Source organism: Leptonotus elevatus, chromosome 7, assembly GCF_054856555.1.
Source record: "Leptonotus elevatus isolate MCC_2025b chromosome 7, RoL_Lele_1.0, whole genome shotgun sequence".
In the NCBI taxonomy this organism is placed as follows: domain Eukaryota; kingdom Metazoa; phylum Chordata; class Actinopteri; order Syngnathiformes; family Syngnathidae; genus Leptonotus; species Leptonotus elevatus.
This window is the reverse complement of record NC_141245.1, coordinates 13,274,959-13,297,456: the sequence shown is the minus strand read 5'-3', so window position 1 is coordinate 13,297,456 and position 22,498 is coordinate 13,274,959. Positions and strand designations below refer to the sequence as shown.

Below are 22,498 nucleotides of genomic sequence, written 5' to 3'. Positions count from 1 at the left end.
GAACAATTTCTATTAGTTTAACATTTTTTCATTTAATTTTTTTATGAAAACCTATAATTTTTTTTAAATGTACATTTATGAGAGATATAAAATTATCATGCGATTAATTACGATTAATCGGCCCTTATTTTTAATATATATATTTTTTAATTAGACCCATCAGGCGATTACATTTTTTAATTAATCACATGACTTAACTAACGATTAATCACACATTTTATATCTGTTCTAAATTTACAAAAAAAATAATTCCTAGGTTTTCATACTCTTGTTAGCAAAAGTGGATTTTTTTTTTTTTTAACTAATAGAAATAGTTTAAATTAATTTTTGGCGTCTATAGCCGTCAATGGCAGTGAATGAGTTAAGGATACTGAGGCTTCTTCCTGAATTATAACAACACCAACAGAAGCCTCCAAATTGTGAATGTGACTATAAATGAGAGTTTTCTGCAATTGACTGGCGACCAATCCAAGGTGCACTCCATCATTTGCCCAAATTGAGCTCGAATAGCCTCCATGTTGCCATTGAGGACAAGCTGTATAAAAAATGGACGGATGGATAGATGTGAAATACAACAATCAATATGTAATGCCGGGGGTGGGGGTGGGTGGTGGGGGGGGGGGGGGGGGGGGGGGGGGTTCATAAAATTCATTCTGATGAAGGAATTGTAGTTATTTTATGCAAAGTACAATGCATTTATTTGGAGGGGATCGATATCTGGACATAGTTTTAATATATACATGCATCATTCTAGCACATTGGGCAAAAGGCTGCACACTGCATCTGTTCGGAGCAATTCACTTGTGCTTTCCCTCAAGTGTGGGCTTACACAAAGTGTCCTCAAAGTGCATGAAATCGACTTGGGAAATCACCTTTGATGGGACAAGCAGAAAGTCACAGCAAACTAAGCCACACCCTCCATCTCTGCTGTAAATATTACTTTGCCGACTGACCTTCACTGAGCGGAACAATGTTTGTGCTCTTTGACAGCAGAAGGCCGTTTCCTCCCTTCTGCAAAGAAACCTTTGTTCTTTCGCATTTCTCAATCTCGCAAGATCCCATATGAGAGAGGCCGCAAAATTGACAAATCAGGATTTTTAATTCAACTTTTTTTAGCATTGTGTACAAAATACACAGGCATCATTATTCACTGTAGTGTTCCATTCATTTATTGAGTTTTATTTTTGTTCACCGTGGGAAGTGTGTCTATACAAGGGCCACTGTTTGCTGTTTGAATTACACTGCGTGTGTGTGTGTGTGTGCGTATCTGCATCAGTTTGGGTTGCTGGGCAAAGTTCATTTTGCTAATATTTAACAGGACTTTTTTGGGTGATGTCGCGGAGCCCCACACATAAAGAATTTCCGGTACCATTGAAATATGTGGGATTATTACTTCTGCTCCATAATGACAATGCGGTAAGTCATCACATTTAATCTTACTTTAGAAGAGACGAGAATGTTGACTTATCACCATTTGTACAGGCACATTCGAATTTAAATGAGTTTCTCCTTGGGTCAAGCTTTGTAAAATAAAATTTCAATGTGTTTAGATTGTATTAATTGATCTTTGTATTATACCAAAGTATAAAATACAAAAAGGAAAATAATTATAGAACAATGATGTAGGCTATACAAATGTGAAATAATTATAGTTATAATTAAAAAGTAAATCACAAAACTTTCTCCGAGTGACAAGTTATTATATGCTGTGTATGTCATTTAATGCTTTCCCATTAGCGCAATGGAATTTACTTTTAAGATGAACAACATTTTAAGAGAACCGCCATTTCATTTTACTTTTCCCATAGGACTTGCTGTACAGTCCTTTAAGTGGCCACATTTTCCCATTGCTTTAATTAAACCTTCAGGTTTAACCGCTATTTTAATGCATTGTTTTATAGCCAGGTTTATTATTGTTGAGTAATTATTCTGTCTTTAAATGGTGTAATACTTTCTGCCTCATTGGATTTACCTTTATGCTAATGAGTCTCTTCAGTTGGCACTGTAAGTGTTTCTAATATGACCCAATACATAGTGTTGATCAGAAATTCTGTCTTTGTGCCGATTATATTGCTCAGTTTTGAGTGATGCTCTCAGATAGTGTGCTTGCAGTTTGCATTTCTAGAAAATCTCCTATGAGAGACAAAGTCATCAACAACCACATTACCATAATAATAACTGAGAAAACATTTTTTTAAGTCAGAAATGTTGGTGCATCTCTTGGAATAGATCTCATTAACGTGTAAATAGGCATACCTAATGTTTTGGCTGGAGAGTGTAGTTTGACTTTTTTTATTTATTATGAAAATAATCATATGATGCCTTTTCATGCTTTTATGCAGTCATTGATTGTTTTTTTTCCCCTCCAGGTCCCTTCTGCTATGATTAATGGATTACCTCCATTCAAATGCATAATGATGGACAATTTTGTTCTGTCTGTGGTTCTTCTGTTGTGCAGCACTCAAGGTGAGAGTTGAGCATAAAGCAAACTGCTGCTTCTCTGACTGGTGATGTTGATGATGATGTCACGGAGGCCAATAAAATACTGTATGCATTAACAGCCAGAGTGCTTGTGTTGAAGTGCGGCACGACTTCTGTTTACACCCACAGACCATCCAGTTCGAGGAGCCCCTAATGATCCTGTTGCACTTTATGAATTTCCTCGCAAATAATATCAGCAAGATGGTACCATGTGGCCATGGGAATTCGTAGTCATTGCAATTCCCAATAGGAGCACGTTAAAATGATGCTCATTAATGTGCCATTCTCTGATTGCTAACTGTTTGTTTGGCCCAGATCTTTTTTTTCTTCTTCTCAGGCCTCATTTCCTAAATGGATGCATAATTTATGATCCTGTAGGCCAAGTTCACCGCAAAGGAGTTATACATCACCCTGAGTATGGTGGCGTAAACCAATTAGTCCACGTCTCTCTTTGCACGTTCATACAAGCTTGCGTTCAGACTCCTAATCCATTCGAGAATACTTGCCAGTTACAGATTGATAAAAAACATTTTCCCAGAGGAACAAATGGAAAAGAATCACGAGACCTTTATTAACTGTACATCTTATTTCGCTAGCATGTGAACCCGTGAAGAAGTTAACATGCAATACTTAAGATGTGAGCTACTTTCCTTTTTCTTAAACTTCAGCATTCTCCTTTTTTTGAATCTTCTGCAGTTTCCGCTCTTATAAAGCTGTCGCCCGTCAGCTTGACTGTCCTCAGTGGGGACGAGGCCCGCTTTACCTGCAGCGTCCAGAGTGCAACGTGGGACGTTATGCTGTGGGAGCTGAACAACACAGTGGTGGTCACCATCTCCCGAATTCACGGCATGCTGTCCTCCCCCAACGCAAACGTGACTGCAGAGAAAAGCCAGAATGGAGATGGTTGGGTGTTTGTTCTCAAGAGTGCGGAGAGGCTCCACGAGGGACAAGTTAGCTGTAACCTCGAAGGCAATGACAAGAACACAGCAAGCCTCTTTGTTCAAGGTCAGTATCAGATTTGTGCCCCAGTTCGTAATATATATTTTTCACGTTTACATTAACAGACCCATTTTGACGTCGTTACTCGAGTCTCATGACAACAAGACTCGAGTAGACTTAAGTCTTTTAAATTTTACGACTTGCTTTGCAAATATTTACGAAAAGACTCGGCCGGACGTCGTCTTGAACTCGATGACGTAAAAAGGTCATCCACAGAACAAAATAAAAAGGTTTCCCCTCAGCTTCTCGTCTTCTTGCATATAGAATAAATTGCAAGCACAAAAATCTGCTGCACTGCCAGTGGTTGCAAAACACACAGAATATAACCTTGATAAGGGAAAAATAAAGTAGCAAATGTTGCTTTGATTGGAGCCACCCACACACTCCTGCTGCTTCAACATATGAGCTCAGCCAGAGAAAAACATGCATTTTGCCTTTCAAGCTGCTCTGTCTCTCGTTTTCTTTGAAAGGAACTGAAGAATTACATGTAATTATAACCGTTTTGTGGACAGAAAGAGAGGCATGTTGGGAATAACAAAAAGAGACATTTAAATAGAACAAATGGAATGCAGGTGAGGTTAAGTAGAACTAAAAAAGTGCTCGCCAGTCGTCCACCGTGCCACTGGCCTTCACCATCTTTAATTTAAATGACAGAACATGTTCACAATGTCTGATGACCAAGGTTGAGTTTCTTAAATCATTTGAATTCTGCAAGAAACGTCTCAATTTTGCAGTCCGTTGGCTTTCTCCAGTGTGTTTAAAAATAATGTTCCTCCAGAAAATATAACACTTGTTTAAAAAAGTCAACCACTCAACATTCCAACTAATACATTCAGCATTTGAATACAGTACAGCATATCAATTGGCTTTGATGACAACTGCACATGCAGTATTAATGGTGTCCTGTTTAGAATATGTATTTGTCCTTTTGTTTTGATATTGCTCGATTGTAGGAACAACCTTTTTCCATGACGATGGTTATAATTAATTAATTAATTAATTAAATGTTTTGAAAGATACTAATAATTGTGTTGCAGCTTATAACACTGGTAGCAATATTTAATCTTAATAATAAAAAAAAAAATTCAATCTATTTTAATACCTTTTAATGATTGTTATATGCACATAAGATGAATTGTTTTCTTGGAATATAGTACACTTTGTATTTTTACTCAAGGGAAATCAAAATTTTCAATAAAATGATTCTGTATTTGACTACTATTAAAGTTACCAATAATGGTCATAAGATGTAGTTAGGGTTATAATAGTGTAAGTAAAACTGGGAGCAGTATTTTTTGAGGACAGTTTTTTTTAATGGCTTTTTTTTTATACAAAATATTTGCACTTTAAATATAAAGCTATGAAATAGTTGTCAAATGTGTACATTAAATTTAATAACGGTGTCCTTTACGTTTTAATTTTTAATTTTTTTTTATACAATTTATACAAAACTCACTGCAAGCAAATACAACTGAATGTTTTCTCACAGTAAATTGACAGTTTTGTAAGATAAGGACTGTTATACTATTAATAGTTTTGCTTTCCATGTGATAATGGTGACCTTTTTATTTTATTTTTATTTTTTAAATACAGTATAAAATGATACAACACTCGTGCATAGATCATTACATACTGTATATCCAGTCACATAGGCTACTTGATTAAAATACACCATATTTCCTCTAATCACAAATAAATGACGTCCTGAAACATATAGTGACTATTGTTGCTGACACAGCATTATTCAGTCTGATGGAAATGGCATATCTCAGATGAGTTGACAAGTCATTAAATGCCACAAGATTTGTATGGACTTTTGCTCCAGTGACCTTATCCTTCTGCTTGTTTGCATCCTTGCCCTTAAATTGAGAACTCAGCAAAATAAATACATTAAAAAAACTGTGCGAAAAATACCCTGCTGCAAAAACACACACAAAAAAAAAATAGCAAGAGGAAGCCAATGAACCATCACATTTTCCAATATATTATAAAAACAGCCTCCATCGCCTGCCAGAACTGCAAATCCCCGCTGACATGTTCACTCATTAATAGTACTGTTAGTGAAACGGCACTCCGCCCTCCATGCCACACACCACACACCCCTGGAAGCAGACGATTGCTCTGACCTGACACAGCCTTGGAATTAACGGTGCATCCTGGCACGTCCACTTAACAGTCAGCAAGTCTATGATTTGTGTACTGCAGCCTCACATAGAACGTTGGAAGGAAGCCACAAATCTGCTGCAGACCCCCTCTATGCCTTTAATTGTCCAGATAGGGAGGATGTCTTCAGCCACTTTTCCTTGGTCTTTTTTTTATTTTATCTTAATAATGCTTATGTGAACTAATCAGTGCTGTTGACTTCTCTCAATGTAGACCTCAACGCTCTCTAATTACAGCCCACCATATCGACACAAAAATCCTCCGCAGACAGTAATTAACAAACCTCATGGATCGCTTTTCCAATGTGTTATAGTGAGATGCTGTTTACCATTGGGGTATATTCCTGACCCACCTGTGATAGGTGATCGTCTATTGAGATCATAAGAAAAATACTGAGCTCTTTAAAAAAAAAAAAAAAAAAAAAAACTAACACAAATAAATAAATAAAAAGGGTTTAGCCCTCCCACACGCTTTTAACATGTTTAAACTTGTTCAAAGTCTGACCTATTGATACATCATTTTAAAGGGATTCCATCAAATCAGTTTTTCCTTATTCTTTTCCTTTAAAAAAAAAAGTGTGTATATGTGCGTGCGTGTGAATGTGTGCTCATTAATTCACCTAACACCTAGTAAAAATCCCATACTGCTTACCTAAACCGAATACTTCAGAATCCAGCTAGATTCGTTTAGTTGTCAGGAGACCCGAGGAAGGATCAAAGAAAATAAAGAAAAGTGAAATCCAGCACCGACCAGACGTCACCTACTACCCACCAGGTTACCAACCAGAATATTTCACCAACCCCAGAAACATCTGAATTCCAACAAATTAGGGAGACCTCAAGAGACCAAAGGAAAGTTCAGTTTTTCCTTCTAATTTGACTGTGCGCCTCTCACACACAGATTTTAAAGAGAATGAGAAGCGTCGTTTCAAGTCAGCTCTGTTCAAACCCACGGCGCCAAGCTCCGTGCATTTAAATACCAAAATAAAGTCTAACCTACCCCTGCGCAGATCACGAAATCAGACTCCGTTGTGTGAGGAATGTTGTTATAAACCTCGATACTCCAAGTAAAGACAATTTCTGTGGTAATTTTGCACTATATAGACAATATCTGAATATATGAAATGAATCAAATTTGGACATGCATGTACATTGTAAAAACTAGGGGTGTGCCCAAAAATCGATTCTCATAAGAATCACAATTCGCATTTAGTACGATTCAGAATCGATTTTAAATGTCCCAAAATCAATTTTATTAAAATAATTTTATACTGTCTTGCCTTTGTCTGTGTGTGCCTTTATTTGGAGCACTGTTCGTTGTACCCGGTTTGGCCACCGAGGGGCAGTGTGGTTCCACGCGGTCTAATACACTGTTAAGTTGTAGCCACATTAGAGAGTAGAAGGAAAAAAGTCACGATCAAGTTATTCCAACAAAAGTTTTTTTTTTTCCAGTGTGGAGCCGTTCTTTTGAGTGAAGTGCCGCGAGTAGCGCGCTAATCAGCATTAGCGAGTCAAACTGGAGTAGATCATTACAATTCCTTGCACATCTATAAATTGAAGCAAAAATAATTGTCAATCAAATCATTTTGAATCAAAAATAGTTCTTATACGAAAATCGATTCCGAATCGAATCGCAGACCCAAAAATCGGAATCAAATCGAATCGTGAGATATTCAAAGATTCCCATCCCTAGTAAAAAAAAACAACCTATAAAACAACAACAACATAATTGCTTACAAATCTATGATTTAGCAGTGGCACGAACGATGAACCGCAATATAGACTTATTCAGTTATAATGGCCCCTCAGCCTCTCATCAGTCATTAGGAAAAAAGCTGCTGGTTGCGTGCCAACATTTGCTCTCACCACCCTCTAAATACATCTGGAGTCCACACTGAAAATGTACAGTTTTACAGTTGGAGAGTATGTTTTTCCTTATGGCTCCAAATTCAGCAATCAAATAGTATTTGGCTCCGCCACTCATATTGCCTGACAACACGCTGTACCTCTGTACTCCATAGAGGCTTATTTGGCTGGCAGGGTCCTAGATGAGGGGGAAAAGATGAGGAGCATTTGTCAGGCTTTTGACACTTTAAGGTGCTCAATCAATCAACTACATCTGTTTTTTCCTATAAGTGAACAGGCCTACCGAGGTGCTGCTGCTGCTGCTGCTGCTGCTGCTGCTGCTGCTGCTGCTCAACTTTTACACACATTCGGATGTTGTCAGTGACAAACACTTTTTAAGGAACATCATTATTGCAAGTTTAATACTGCTTTATAGATTTAATACTGGATGCTTTTGTAATCTAGTATTGTGACTTTTGATTTGCTTCAGTGGGTAATAATGATATAACAAATTCTTGCTTGAATCATCACAGATTTTAATGAGATGTGTAGAAAGTCATTTTAAAACCCAAGGTTAAATTACGGTACAATATATGAAATCACTAGCTATAATAAAGTATTTCTATATTCTGAAAATATTTCTACATTCTGAGAGAAATCACATATCACACTTGCAATATTGGAGTTGCCAAATTACCAAACATGGCTAATAAATAAATAAATAAATAAAACCATGACACCTGCATGTATGCAAATGTGTGAGCGTGACTGCCTGTTCTGCTTAATTTCAGAAAAGGGCACTGTGAAAGTCTTTGAAGACAATGTGGTAGCCTTAAAAGGACAGCTGGTCCAGTTTAAGTGTGACGCCGTGGGATGGTACCCTGAACCTTCTTTGGATTGGGAAGTCAATGGTAAAAAGGTAAACAAATAAAAAGGATAATGTATTTTTGTGATACCACCACTATCAGTTAAAATGAGATATCATACTAAAGTCTGAGTAACATTTTGCAACAACACGGCTCACATACCTGTTGAGTGTGGTGAAACACAAATTATGGAGAAATGCAATAAGTAACAAGCAAGTCTGGATTTTACAAACATTCAGTTAGATAGCCATGTATATATTTTCGAGTGCGATTCTAGTCATCTTTAAATGTCTAATTCCGCTTTTATTCCATCGTGTGGATCTGGCTGTTGATTGCATAAAGCTGGCCCGCACTTGTCTCCTTAACTACGCCACATGAATATTTATGTCAAGAAGCAAGGTTGGATGTTGGCCCTTAGGAAGTAGCCGGTGATCCGTGGGTGCCGCAGATGGGCCCAGCTGCCTTGCTGCTGCGTCTCAACATCCACTGGCCACAGAATTACGTCGATTAACGGCAGTGTGGCAGATGAACTGATCCCAGCAGCATTGCCTCTTGCTGGACTGAAGGATGAAGGCGACAAACACTCAATGGGTCAATGACATCACTATTTCTGGATGGTAAAAGCTGAACCGTTCTCCGGTGGCGCCTCTGGTAAAAAAAAAAATAATAAAAAAATCTTCCATGTCATTTGACAAAGGCAGAGCCATTGAGAAAACAAAGTAGCCTAAAACTATGCATGCTAAAACCTTGGTCATGGTGTAGCCTAAAGACTAGCATGCTAGCATAATTTGTAAATGGCCCTAACTTAACATTAATTAGTTATTTTGGTGATTGATAATAAGGACTGCAACCCCAAACCCATTTTTGCCATTGTTGCAGTTTTAAAAGACACAACATTGTTTATTGACATCTCTACAGTAACCGGGTGGATCTCTCACATCGTGTCCTGGTGCTAAACCTTTACAAGCATTAAGAATTAGCCTCAATAAGAACATGGCCATTTGTTCAGGAAAATGTTTCCAGTATGGTACTATGCAGCAAATAATCATGTGTTTGTCTGTCTCTATGGTGTGAAGTTGAGCCAGAGTGAATACAACCTCATCAGCGAAGAGACGGGAAAGAGCCTCTTCACTGTGAGCAGCAACCTCAGCATGACTGCGACAAAAAGCTCACGCGTTGACTGTCTGGCCTCGGTGTCCGCCCTCCCCATGCCACTGATGGGCGGCATTCGTCTGACCGTCGGTGAGACACCGGCAGAGTCATTACAGTAAAACTTGGGCATATATGTTCCAGCCCTGTCTGTAATAGGTGAAAATGTGTGAGTCTGGTAGGCTCAATCTGCATGAATTCTGCCTAGCAACAAGTCGCAAAAAAAGTAAACAAACCAGAAAAAGCACTTTTTTTCTTCTTCTTTTACAATTAAATGGCAATTAGACAGCAAGGAAGAGCATCATATTTTTTTTCTGGTTTGTACAGTTGTACGGTGCTGCAACACTATTTCTCCTCATATCCAGTTGATCAAACGTACTCAATAACAAGTTGCCATCTCTTTCCCAATGTGACCTTCCCTCCTCAGTTGCAGAGGTGGTGCAAGATGAAGATGACTGCACAGTCCCGTTGGCGGTAATGTCCTCCCTCACTGCTCTTCTCCTGCTCTTCCTGCTCGGCATCTGCTTTGTCCTCTGGTACAGAAGGAGACAAGCAAGTATGCACTTTTCTTTGAATTGCTTAGAGTGGAAGAAAAAAGTATCGCCTCTCCCCTTCTCATTTCTGTACAGAGACTATGATTAAAGCATAATGAAGAAGCAAGGCGGTCACACTCTGTGATGTTGGCCTTCACCAAGGACACGTAATTTTTTTTTCTGTCTGTATAAAGAACATTAGTCGTCAGCAGAACTGTATACTTTTCCATGAAAGTAAGTTTGTAAGTAGGATGACTGCCGGGTTGGTTCGATGCAGTCACCCGAGATCAACACAAGAGACTTTTGGGCAAGATGCAACAAAGAGCGATTTGAAGTCTCTTCATAGATTCCCATACGCCGACGCCTTCTTAAAATAATCGCCTAAGTATTTTTTCCCTCAGATTTTTCAGGAAACACAAAAGTAACCATTTGCATAACGTGGAGATGATTTAGGCACACAAAAAAAAAACGACTTAGGCAATTATTTTAAGATGGGGACGATATATGAATGGTTTAAACTGTAGATGTAAGTTCCAAACGGTGAAAATATTCTGGGGACACATACAATGAAAACAGCAGAGGTCCCAGAATTGAACCCTGTGGAACACCATACGTTCCGTTATACATGTGAATTCATATTGCACATTTTCATCCGACCACTTTCGACATAGTATGAAGAGATTACAATAATAAACATATTGTACCATCAAAACAGCCACTAGTTGACTCCTGAGTCCACGAAATTAGGCCAAGAAGCAATGTTACGTGATTACCTGCAGCCAATGATGACCAAGCGGGGCGTTATCATTTGCGTCGGGTGTGTGTCTTGACCTCTGCTGAACCTCAGGGGTTCGATTGAACGCAGGTTAAGAACCACCGGTATATGATTGAATACATTCCACTTTACTACAAAAACACTACACTGTATAAAAAGTAATTTGTAACAGAAAGTCTACAAGCCCCATTACTGATATTTTAAGTCACTGTTCACTGTGACACTTCTACTGTAACTTCAAATCTGATTTGTGATGTGGTCAGACATGGTGGTCAATACTTAGGAAGTGTCTATCTAATAAAGCTGGGGAGTTTATATACAGCAAGAAGTAGGGGTGTTGCAGAATCGGTTGTGGAGCGTCCACTCTCAGGGAATCATTGAAGGCGGGGGGAAGCTTGTCTCTCCACAGCACAACAAAAAAAAAAATTGCCTTGAGTCACACATTTAAGAGTTGTCGTAATCCCTGTAACTGATTGGAAAGCAGTGTAACGGACTCACGGCTGTGGTTCAAGGCTGAGGGATTATCTCCAGCAGCTGATGCTGTTCCCGAGTGCTCCGTTTACCATTGCTGTGATTCTTACATTTTAAAGCTTGAGCTGGAGAAATGCAAGAGGAATGTTTTGCATCTCAATGAAGGTGCTTTGCCGCTCTATTTAATCGAGCCATACGCGAGAGTAATGTGTGCTTTGCAATTATTGGAAAAATACAACAACCTGCTCTGGTTCCCCTCAGAGACTTGAGCAAGGGGCTGTGGTGGGGGGGTATTATATAACGGCGAAGGCAGTTTCTTTCCCCTCAACAGTAAAATTGTTATATGTCTCATGGGGCTAACATTGTCTACACCCTTGTTATACGATGTTCAAGCCTTGTTACAAAACTCATTAACACTCAGCTAACTGGAGGCTATTGAGCAGAATCCAAAACTAATAATTTCTGATGTCTTTTATGGAGGCCCTGTTTCTTTTTTCAACGCATTGAAATAGCATAGTGTCTCTATGGTCAATGTAACAGTAGTTTCTGTGCTAAAAAAACAACAACAACCCCAAAACAAAACAAAACAAAACAAAAAAAATCTCTCTCTTTGCCTTTCAGAGAGAAGCACACAAGACGCAATAAGGTAAGAGCTTAAATGTCTTTGGGTATTTCCTTAAACAGGTGCGGGAGCAAATCATTTTCAATAAAGCTTCCTTAAAAGTGAAGGGGCATTTATTGTTGCTCAAGCAAATAAATTATGATTTTAAAATAGCTTGCACTAAATAAACATGAATGCCTTTGGCTTCTTTAAGAGGCAGATAAAGCGCACATTATATATGTCAGCATTTTTCTCCACTGCTGAACGACATTTTATAGTGTTTTCAGGGAGAGGACTGAGTCTCGTAAAAAAAATGTTCCTTACTGACAGTGCACTTAATGATAAAAACAAGGCCCATGATAAATGACTGCAAGTGAGGCAATTGTTTCTTCACAACTAGAGATGAATCTTTTTGAAAATCACTGTTATCAGCTCGATCACAATATTCCTAAAATCAACACAAGTCCATAACAAGAGTTCAAAGTTGTCGTTACACGGGTCGGGAAAGTTGCTCAATAAATATTGCATCAAAGTTGGCAGCACAGCTGAGGTCTTGTTGTTCTTATTTGCCATCAGAGTAATGTCCCCTTTCTTGTTTGGCTACTACGTCCACGGTTTGTGTCTTCTTTTTTCCCCATCGGTTTGCTGTTGTGGCACACATCGGATGGCGGAAGTCGGAAAATGATTACTTTGTGCCAAATAATGAAATAGCGATGATTACAATTTAAAACGGTAATGCTAATGATGTGAAATTTGAACTCGGTTTATTCGTAAAATAAACTGTTTTATCCATTCTCCCAGAATACAGTGGAACCTCAAAATTAAACTGAAAATTTCAGGGAAAATTCACATATAAAGTTGCTAAACGTGAACATTATTAATATCTTCTTTGGTTCCCTGAATGAGAGGAACAAGGTACAAAAGCTGTGGTATGAGATACCGTACACGCCCTCCGATGGCCTGACACAAGATTTCTCTATAACCACCATTTGGTAGATGATCTGCAATCACGCTCATCTCTCAGCCTGATTGCTGCACTTCACATACACAGAGGGGCAATCACGTGTTTCACCTCATTCTTCTGCTTCGGGGAGCAGAAGTTACATTCAATCAATAGGACTCAACCAATGTGTGCGGTGAGGCTCGCCAGATATTATTATTCACAGGCACCCTTTTAAATATAGCCCTTGATGTCGCCATGCCCCAAGTTGGCGTCCCTCGGAACGAAGGCCTGCATCGGGGATCAAGTGACCTGGAACATGAGTGGCTCTGAGAAACAGGACGTGAAGATTGTGTGGAGACCGTAGAAAAAAAAATAATTCCTGGACAGATTTCTGTGAGCAATTGCCGACTATTTGACATGCCGAAGCAGTATGGCCCTTTCAGTAAGCACTGTTTACGGTGAGTGGAGGTGGTAACCCATGGCAACTGTTCTGTCTAACCAAGGAGGGATGTTTGTATATGCAACACCAATCTGTTATACAGGAATAAGGGTCTATTAAAAAAACTAAACAAAGCTGGACTTGATTGGCCTGGAGTACACTGGCCATTGGAGTTGCATTAGCACATCTGATAGTAAACTACCTTAGTTGCGGAGCATCAAAAGCTTTCCCTTAGATAAGTGGCTCTGCGCTATACGTGACCTTTGCTTATGCATTTGGATAATTGCAGGTGTGCGGAATCAAACAATGGACAAAGTTTGCCCGCTGAGTCCACAGGTGGCAGGGTCAACTTGGGATATGTGAGCACAACAGGTGAGTTTCAAAAATGGCACTCAAGTAAGACTTGCAGTTCCTTTAGAATAATAAGGCTCAAGTCAAGTGAAAAAGTAGTTCTCCAGATAATTACTTGAGTAAGATTGAAAGTATTCAGTGAAAGTAAAACACTGCTCAAGTGGTGAGCAAGTTCAAATTTATTGCTTTTTTTAATCAGCTCATTTATATCAGACAAAAATATAAAATACCGGTAGGCAAATACGGCAAATTCAAATCGAACGATAATAATAAAGATACTAATATATATATATATATATATATATATATATATATATATATATATATATATATATATATATATATATATATATATATATATATATATATATATATATATACATACATACAGTATTTTAACTAAATAATATAAATTAAGGAAAAACGTTTCCTCCATTGTTTTCTGCCACACTTCATGTAAATAAGTCAATTTTCAAACTTTTCAGTTTAGAGCCACGGAGACTTTGGTCTCTTGGAGTGCAAGTCTAATTTGGACGCTTGGTAAGTTGGACCGCGTTGCACCATGAACCGAGTTCCAGTGAACCGAGGGTGTTTTGTTTTTTTCCCCCTCTGTTGCTGAATTTAAAGGGAATGAGTGGAATTGCTTTCTTTGGCCAGAAAATAAGTTGGCTGTGTTCACTCTCACAACGGCGTTCTTTCTAATTGTACCCATACCAAAAGAAAGAAAACTCCATCCATGCACAGTTAGATGCACTTTGATTTAGACTTGCACTTTGCATGAAAATAGGACCCCTTGTGTGTGTGGTCATGTGACTGACTGGCTCCATTTAATTAGTGAAATGGAGTCAAATGCTACTTGTGGTCACATTGGATTGTAGGGCTGAAATCTCTCTGCCAAACCAAAGTAAATCGATAGCACAGAAGTAACAATAAAGAATACAATTAGTGAGCCATATGTGGGTCAATGTAATGAAAATTAAAATAAATACTCACGTAAAGGTAGAAAGTGTGTAATATTGAAACTACTTTGACAAAGTACAATTCATCCAAAAAGGACGTAAACATTACTACCCACCTCTGATAATGAGTTCTTGTCACAAATTCACATCTTGTTAATTATCATTTATGAACCAAGTCATTTTCCAATACAATGAATGTTCCTAAACCTCTGATGGATTCTTTTTTTGACGCTCAATGAGGCGGATTTCCAGAAAACAATTCGGATTAGTTCTGAGTCTCTTTCTATATTTCTTCTGTTTAGTTTTTAATCCTGGTACACACATAAAGATTTGACCTGCATTTTATGAGAGGCAACATAGGCAGACTAAAATGGCACGAAATAAGTAAAGCAGTATTTATTCCGAAGTCTGGCACCAGCACAAACTTGCTGCATTACATGTGGAAACCAGATTCAATTGTTGTCCCTGACCATTTTTGTTTGTTCTCTCTTCTATGCTTCCAAGTGTTAAAAGTAGGGGTGTCAGGCGATTAAAAATTTCGTAATCGTAATTAAGAGCAAAACTTCAATAGTTTTATCTCTGTTCTAACATAAAAATTAACATAAAAGTGGAAAAAAATGCTGAACTATAAAATAAAAATATGGCTGCATCTTCTAGTGATCAAAACAAGTAATTTCATAATCATAAAATTGAGTTAAAATTAAAAAGATTGAAGCGTGTGATATTGATTTGTGTTGAGGTAATTTTTTTCTGCCACTAGATGGCATAATTGCATTTGTAAGACGTTGGTGACAGCTCAGTGCATTTTTCAGTTCATACTAAGGGCTATCTAATCTTTAACATCAAGTAACTTGTGAAATTCTGCACATTTTTAAAATTGTTAAATATGACGACCCCACTCTCAACAAAGATATGCATTATTATGAAGTTTATTACTGCTAAATTTTGACGTGGACATGTCTGCTGCGTTGCGACCATAATCCACTCAGTACAGGCTTTCCAGATAAGGGGAGGTTATCGCCCAAAAATAAAATAAAATAGCGCCGTTAAAGGAACTTTAAATTAACTCAAAATTAATGCACTAATTTTGACACCCCTAGTCCAAAGCATCGCGGCATGAGCAGCAGTGACATAATACAGGCCCAATTAATCTACACTAAATAATTCCCATCTATCCATGATGGCAAATTTAGTGTTCACACTAAAGTCCTCTGAAGCATTAAACCTAAAATAAAAGTAGCTGATCTGCGGCTGGAAGGTTAGAGGAGACTAAATGACTTTTTCTCCCACCCTTCAGATGCAGTTTACAAAGAGTTAATGAAGGGAATTCATAGCAAGATGGATTTTGCCAGCGTTGATAAGGTAAGCTAGAGAAGGACAACTTCACAACAGGGAGACAGAAAGATTTTTAAGTCTGCTCGTGTTGAAAGAACTGGACCACTGATTTAATGAGTTGGGTTGACCTATCCTGGATGTACAAACTCAAACATCTCCAGACTCACTGCTGCTCTCAACATTTTACAAAATACCAACCAAGACAGGGAGTTTCCTTTTTATACTTCCCTTCTCTACTAAAGCCACCTTTTTTGTGTCCCTCAGGTCCCTGATGTCGTAACGTCAAGCAGTCTGTCCTTACATAGCAGCGGCCCCGCCCACGTCGGCCTTTCAGATGGGAACTCTAAGAACATCCGGAGAGTTACGACAGTTTGAAACATATTTCATGTTAAAGTACCACTGATTGCCGCACCCACCTAAAAGGGGCGAAATTCTTTCTCCGCATTTGACCCATCCCCCGAGGGAGCGGTGAGCAGCAGCAGGAGCCGCGCTCAGGAATCGGGATGCTGGTTGACTACCATTTTGAATTTTATTTTTGACAAGGAATAATGGAAAAATAGAAGAGAAAGCTTTAAATACTCACAAGCAAGGATATTTTAATGTTTTTTTTTTTAAATATATATTTTAAAGTGAGCAATATATTAAAATAAATCATTTATGACAATGTTGAGGAAAACCTTTGCGCAATTCTAAAGAATTCCTGTACTCACAATATAGAGTTTTCAAATCCAATATAAATTTAGAACCTTGGCTATACAAGTTATTGAAAAAGGGTGTGAATAATGTTGTACATGTAACATTTGTCATAAAATAAAAAAAAAAAAACAACAGCAAATATATCATACCTTTTGAGTCATTTTCATCATTTGACCTTGAAATGTGTCCAGAGTATGACTAATCTTTTAATGGTGTCTTTAAAACTATATATTTTTTATAGCATATCCCAAGCCGGGTTCACGGTGGACGTACCGATTTTGCAGCAGCATTCCTCTTGCTAATGAGGAGTAAAAGAAACAAGCAAACTGGCCAATTTATTATATTGTGTGCGTGTGGAGCTCCTTCTTCCTTTCTTGTCTTCACTTGCTCAATAATTGGCTTCTAAGAATATCACTGTGCCACTGCAAGGGGGGGGGGGGGCTCTGCTACACATTGATTGATGCCCTGATGGAGGCGAGCATGTCTCTCTGTGCTACTCTTAGCTTGGATTGATTATAAGCATGCTGAGGCAGACAAAGACACATTTCAGCATCTGAACTGTAAATCTCACCGTCATTTAATCCAGAGAGGAAAGACTGTTCCAGTGTTTAAGTGCGTTTTCAGGACAGCCATAAGCAAATATGAGCTTCTCGCTCTTTTATGTGCCTCCAACTCATTGTTCAAGTCACGGAGGACTTGAGGAGAAGCTGTCAGTGGAGTGCAAATCAACACAGTGTGATTGTTTGAGCAGTGGCAGGGTCGTGAGTATCTCCGTACACAACAACAGATTTATCTCGGCACGAAGAGGGTGACATAACATTTGCATTTCATAATGGCGAAGGATGAAGAGTGGAGTGTTGGTGATGAAGGTCTATGAATCTTCCAGGCATTCGTCACATAGTTTCATCAGGGGAAATGACATGCATCTCACATAAACAAGCAGTTTCTCATATTTCTGCTATTTATTTCCAAGGAGTAAGCCAAGGTCCAAGTTTATTTGATTTTGCATGACATATGATTATCCAAAAGGGTAAAACGGAATGATGAGAGGAAACGCTGCGACCTTATTGAAACCGCCTTGTCGTCATCTGTCACCTCCTGGAAGTGCTTGAAAGAAAAAAGCAATCATCGGCGTGTGTTTTGTTGAATGGAGAATACACTTTCATTTCTTTGTAGGCCGATGCATATGCTGATTGGAGCTCCGCTTCCGCATTTGATTGATCTCTTCTGGCAACATTGATTAGCTGCATACGTCTCAGCCTATCAGGGAGAGGCGTAGTGGGTGCTGGGTCAGGATCAACCGGGCAGCAACCCAAAGCAGATACATAAATATTTAACGGTCAAACCTCTTGGCAGAACTTGATACACGTTCTCCGTTGGAAGCTACAAGCTCATATGCATATCATATAACAGGGAGAAAAAAAAAGAAGAGTAAATTACAAAACCTTAGGGGATCAGCAAATCTATTTGAATTAATTTCCATTTTCTGGACCCAAATGCGGGTAGGCAGAGCGAGGAGGCAGAGGTTCAGTCAAAAGAGGGATTGAATTCAACTAAAAACAAGGAGGTCAACGATGTACTGTCCAGAAACAAAAACAACAAACTACAAGAAGGCAAACAATGCAAAACACGGGGGGAACAACAGGGCAAAAAAACTGGCAGCATAACGGGAGGAAAACAACAATGAATCAACACACCTGGGGCTAACACAAGTGGCACTGATTGGTTGACACGAGGAAGGGCAGGATTACACTTAACAAGACCGAGGGAGACGCACAAGGAAAAACAGAACCCAAACATGACAGTGGGCCGGAGTCCTCCAGGTTTTAGATGTTTGCGTCCTCCAACGCAAACTGATTCTAAAGATCAGGATCGTTATCAGGCTTCTGCAGAGCTTTCTGATGAGCTGACTATAGGAATCAGGTGTGTTGGAGTACGGAAACATCTAAACACTGCAGGACTCAGACCCTCGAGATTGGGCAAACAGTCTATTTGTGGATTATTTCTTTAAATAATAATAATAATAATAATAATAGTAAACATTTTTAAAATGTTTAAAAATGTATTTAAAAAAAAAACTTTGAGAAGAAAGTGTTCCCAACAGGTTTTCTTGTAGCAAATGGGCTCTGAGGAATTTTCAGCAGGACCTCTAGGTCCAGAATTGGGCAAGCCTGGTGTACGGTCTATTCGTGGATGAATTTATTTAAATAATAATAAAAAATAAATAAATTATTTTTTTAATATAAAAAAAGCTTTTAGAAGAAAGTGTTTCCAACAGGTTATCTTGTAGCAAATTGGCTCTGAGGAATTTTCAGAAACCGGATAAGAGCACTTATTTAAATGTAAATCTATGAAGCTGTGACACTAATGCGGAATCCAATCTTGAATTATGGACAACAGAAAATAGAATCCTGGCATAGTTCTGTGCTGTTCTTTGTCACCAGATGGCTGACACAGATCTTGACTTTGGAAATCACAACTCATCAGTGAATGTGAGAAGAGAGTGTTTGCTCTCTCTCTCTCTCTCTCTCTCTCTCTCTCTCTCTCTCTCTCTCTCTCTCTCTCTCTCTCTCTCTCTCCCTCCCTCCCTGTCTGTCTCGCTCTCTCTCTGTACTGCAAAGCTTTCATCATCGCTACCTTCTGTTTCCTCGCACCCAAAAGCTTGGCGTCGAAGCGGCAGGCTATTAAACAAATTAGATTTCCTCCAGTGGGCCTGACAGAGATAGGCAGAAGCTGAGATGCCTCTTATATGACCTGCTTGTGCTTAACATTAAACCTCCCTGGGGCTTACTCAGGGCACTCGATAGGTGTCGTTTACGCTGATCAAAAAAGAGAAAGTCAATTAGAATTTTTGGGGCAGCAAGACTTATGTGCGCTGTCAGCTTTGCTTGGCATTGGCAAATGTGTGTACATTTTTTGTTTTGTTTATAAACAATGTTTGTTGATTGGGTTGTCTGTTTGTTAAAACAAAAACCTGCATGGCATGTTTCCACACAATTTTAAAGGTGTGGCAGACGCACAAGCTAAAGGGAAACCATTACATTTTGGCGCAAATGTGGATTTAAAAAAATGCAGATAAATGATTTATTTCCTTTTTATCTATTTATTTATTTATTTTAGCACTTTGAGTCACTACACGTACTGCTCATGGGTGCATTGGCTGCCATTTATTTTCTCTATTTCTTACCACTTGTCCTCATTATCGATATTTTCTTATCGAAATCTCACATCAATAATGAACACAAAGCACTTAGGTTATTTCAATTTATGGTTAATATTGTCCTGCTTTATTGTCTTACTCTTACTGCTATTGGCGGCTAAGAGCTGTCATTGTTTAAGCTAGGTAGGATAAAGGCTGACTGAAGATAAAACTACAAACAGTTTTCCACGTTGCACTTACTAGTGGCAGAAACGGACTGTAAAAGTGAAAAAAAAGAAACTTAGCTCTCAATAATATTTCAGCAGCATCCACAGCTACAGTTAGCATTCTTGCTAAGTCTACTGGATACTGCATAGCTATGCTACAACCATCTGTGTCAAAGCAACATGCAATTTGTCAAATATAACCAGCAAGGTACCTACCTCACACTGTACATGAACCATCAGAGACAATGAAAGAGGAATGCAATTCCCAAGACACCATAACAACTTCCTGTTAGCAATTAGCTTTAGGCTACGTCACCACACTCTTTGGTCCATGTTTAAAATGGAAACTTTGGGTAATGGCTCTCTGGGGCCCAGCATGCTATCTCAAGTGGCTTGTTATAGTCTGCTTTCCAGTTCCTGCTCATTAGTGTCCACAGCATAGCTGTAAACGGCGCACAGTCAAAAAGTGATAATCATACCATATGAAAGTATTTAGTACACCATTGCCTAGCTTTCATAATTTTGTCTTAATGTACAAATGCCACAAAAAGACCAGTTATAGACAAAATGGAATTGGGCCACTAATATAATTTCATAATGCAGAGGAGCACATTAATGACAGCAGGCTGTTTCAAAACAAGATTAGCACATTTATTTCAAAAAGGGGGCTCTCTCAAATAAATGTCTTGCCACCTCAAATCAGAAATTTTTAATATACGTGCAGCAGCGGTTTTTGTCATGAGCAATGGCTGACCGCACAGGGCGCAGTCAATGTGAAAGAAAAAAATCTCCGTAGTTTTCTTCTACCGCTCATTTCCGTGTTGAGATGTGGAGTAGGTGCGGTTGCGCCCTCATCGTATGGGGAGTCAAAAAATTTTTCACACAAATTAATTTGTGATTTTCATGTGTTTTTCAGATCCACAAACATTTTCGCGATTTTCACGTCTTTTTTAATTTTGTGTGTGCATTTTCCATGACTTTTGCTTGCGAGTTGGTGAAAGTGCGTTTGTTTCTGTTTCTCGTTGGACATTGAGAAACAGAAATTGAGTCTGCTGCTTCAGTGGCGTAGATGAAGAAAATTTAACAGCAGATTTCTGTTTTTCAATGTCCAATTTTAAACGAGAAACAGAAAGCTCGTTCCCGTTCATTGGAGACAGTAACACTGCCTCCCGTGGACGGCTGAGGAACGGGCCTTAGACGCATGTGAATATCTGAGCGATTGTGTGTTTGTGTGAATATCTCCAAACAGCGTGATGTTTGTCTCAAAAATAAATGCGCGTGTGCCACTATCCACAAACGCACTTTCGACAACTCGCAAGCAAAAGTCATGGAAAATGCACACACAAAATTAAAAAAGACATGTGAAAATCACGGATATATTTGTGGATCTGAAAAATAGGTGAAAATCAAGAAAATGTTTGTGGATCCGAAACACACGTGAATATTTTTATTTCTGTGTATATTTTTGAGACAAATCTCTCCCCATATGAGTCTATCTGCGAATGTTCGTAACTCGGATTTTCATAACTAGAGGACTACCTGTATATTGTTTTATGTTCCATAGAGTTACATTATTATTATTATTATTATTATTATTATTATTATTATTATTATTATTATTATCCATCCATCCATCCATCCATTTTCTGTACCGCTTGTCCTCACAAGGGTCACGGGGGTTGCTGGAGCCTATCCCAGCTGGCTTCGGGCAGTAGGCGGGGTACACCCTGAACTGGTTGCCAGCCAATCACAGGGCACACAGAGACGAACAACCATACTCACAATCACACCTATGGACAATTTGGAGTGTCCAATTCACCTGCCATGCATGTTTTTGGAATGTGGGAGGAAACTGGAGTACCCGGAGAAAACCCACGCAAGCACAGGGAGAACATGCAAACTCCACCCAGGAAGGCCGAAGCCCGGACTTGATCTCACAACCTTTGCACTGGGAGGCGGACGTACTAACCAGTCAGCCACCGTGCCGCCCTATTATTATTATTATTATTATTATTATTATTATTATTATTATTATTATTATTATTATTATTATTATTATTATTATTATTATTATTATTATTATTATTATTATTATTATTATTATCATGCTTTCTTCAGGGATTCAGGGCTGGGCCCCACAAGTTTAGACCTCTTTTGAGGGTCAAGACTTGAATTTAGAGTTTAGGTTTGAATTGGGTTATGGTTATGGTTAAGGTTAGGGTAAGGAATAGGGGTAGGCAATCATTTTTGATGGTTGGGGTTAGGGTAAGGGGCTAGAAAATGCATTATGTCAATGAAATGGCCCCACAAAGATAGTAAAACAAACCTGTGTGTGTGTGGGGGGGGGGTGCACTCAGTGACTGCATATCGCTGTCGGTCAGACTGTCTGACATGGATGAGTTTGTGATCGTTTTTGCGAAGGGAAATAGGAGACTGTTGTATGGTGGAGTGGAGAGAAAAGAGAGGAGTGGAGCGGAGTGATAGAAATGAAAGAGGAGTGGAGCGGAGTGAGCCAAGGGAAATGAAA

General features: G+C 38.8%; 1 protein-coding gene across 2 annotated transcripts; it reads left to right on the top strand.

The window, feature by feature from the left end:
* The first annotated feature begins 1,321 nt into the window (after window positions 1-1,321).
* On the top strand, window positions 1,322-16,753 carry igsf5b (immunoglobulin superfamily, member 5b). Of its 2 annotated transcripts, XM_086080538.1 has the most exons (10): window positions 1,322-1,416; window positions 2,370-2,466; window positions 3,178-3,486; window positions 8,279-8,406; window positions 9,430-9,595; window positions 9,930-10,058; window positions 11,903-11,927; window positions 13,554-13,636; window positions 15,872-15,936; window positions 16,174-16,753. In XM_086080538.1, exons 1-10 carry the CDS (start codon window positions 1,333-1,335, stop codon window positions 16,282-16,284), a joined length of 1,197 nt encoding a protein of 398 aa, XP_085936664.1. In that variant the 5' UTR covers window positions 1,322-1,332; the 3' UTR covers window positions 16,285-16,753. The 2 variants fall into 2 exon arrangements, with proteins under 2 accessions (XP_085936664.1, XP_085936666.1); XM_086080540.1 differs by lacking the exon at window positions 15,872-15,936.
* The last annotated feature ends 5,745 nt before the right edge of the window (window positions 16,754-22,498 follow it).

Coding starts and splice junctions, on each gene's coding strand:
- igsf5b (XM_086080538.1), top strand. CDS start 1,333: ATGTCGCGGAGCCCCACACATAAAGAATTTCCGGTACCATTGAAATAT. Junction 1,417..2,369: donor TGCTCCATAATGACAATGCG/GTAAGTCATCAC, acceptor TTTCCCCTCCAG/GTCCCTTCTGCTATGATTAA. Junction 11,928..13,553: donor AGCACACAAGACGCAATAAG/GTAAGAGCTTAA, acceptor GGATAATTGCAG/GTGTGCGGAATCAAACAATG.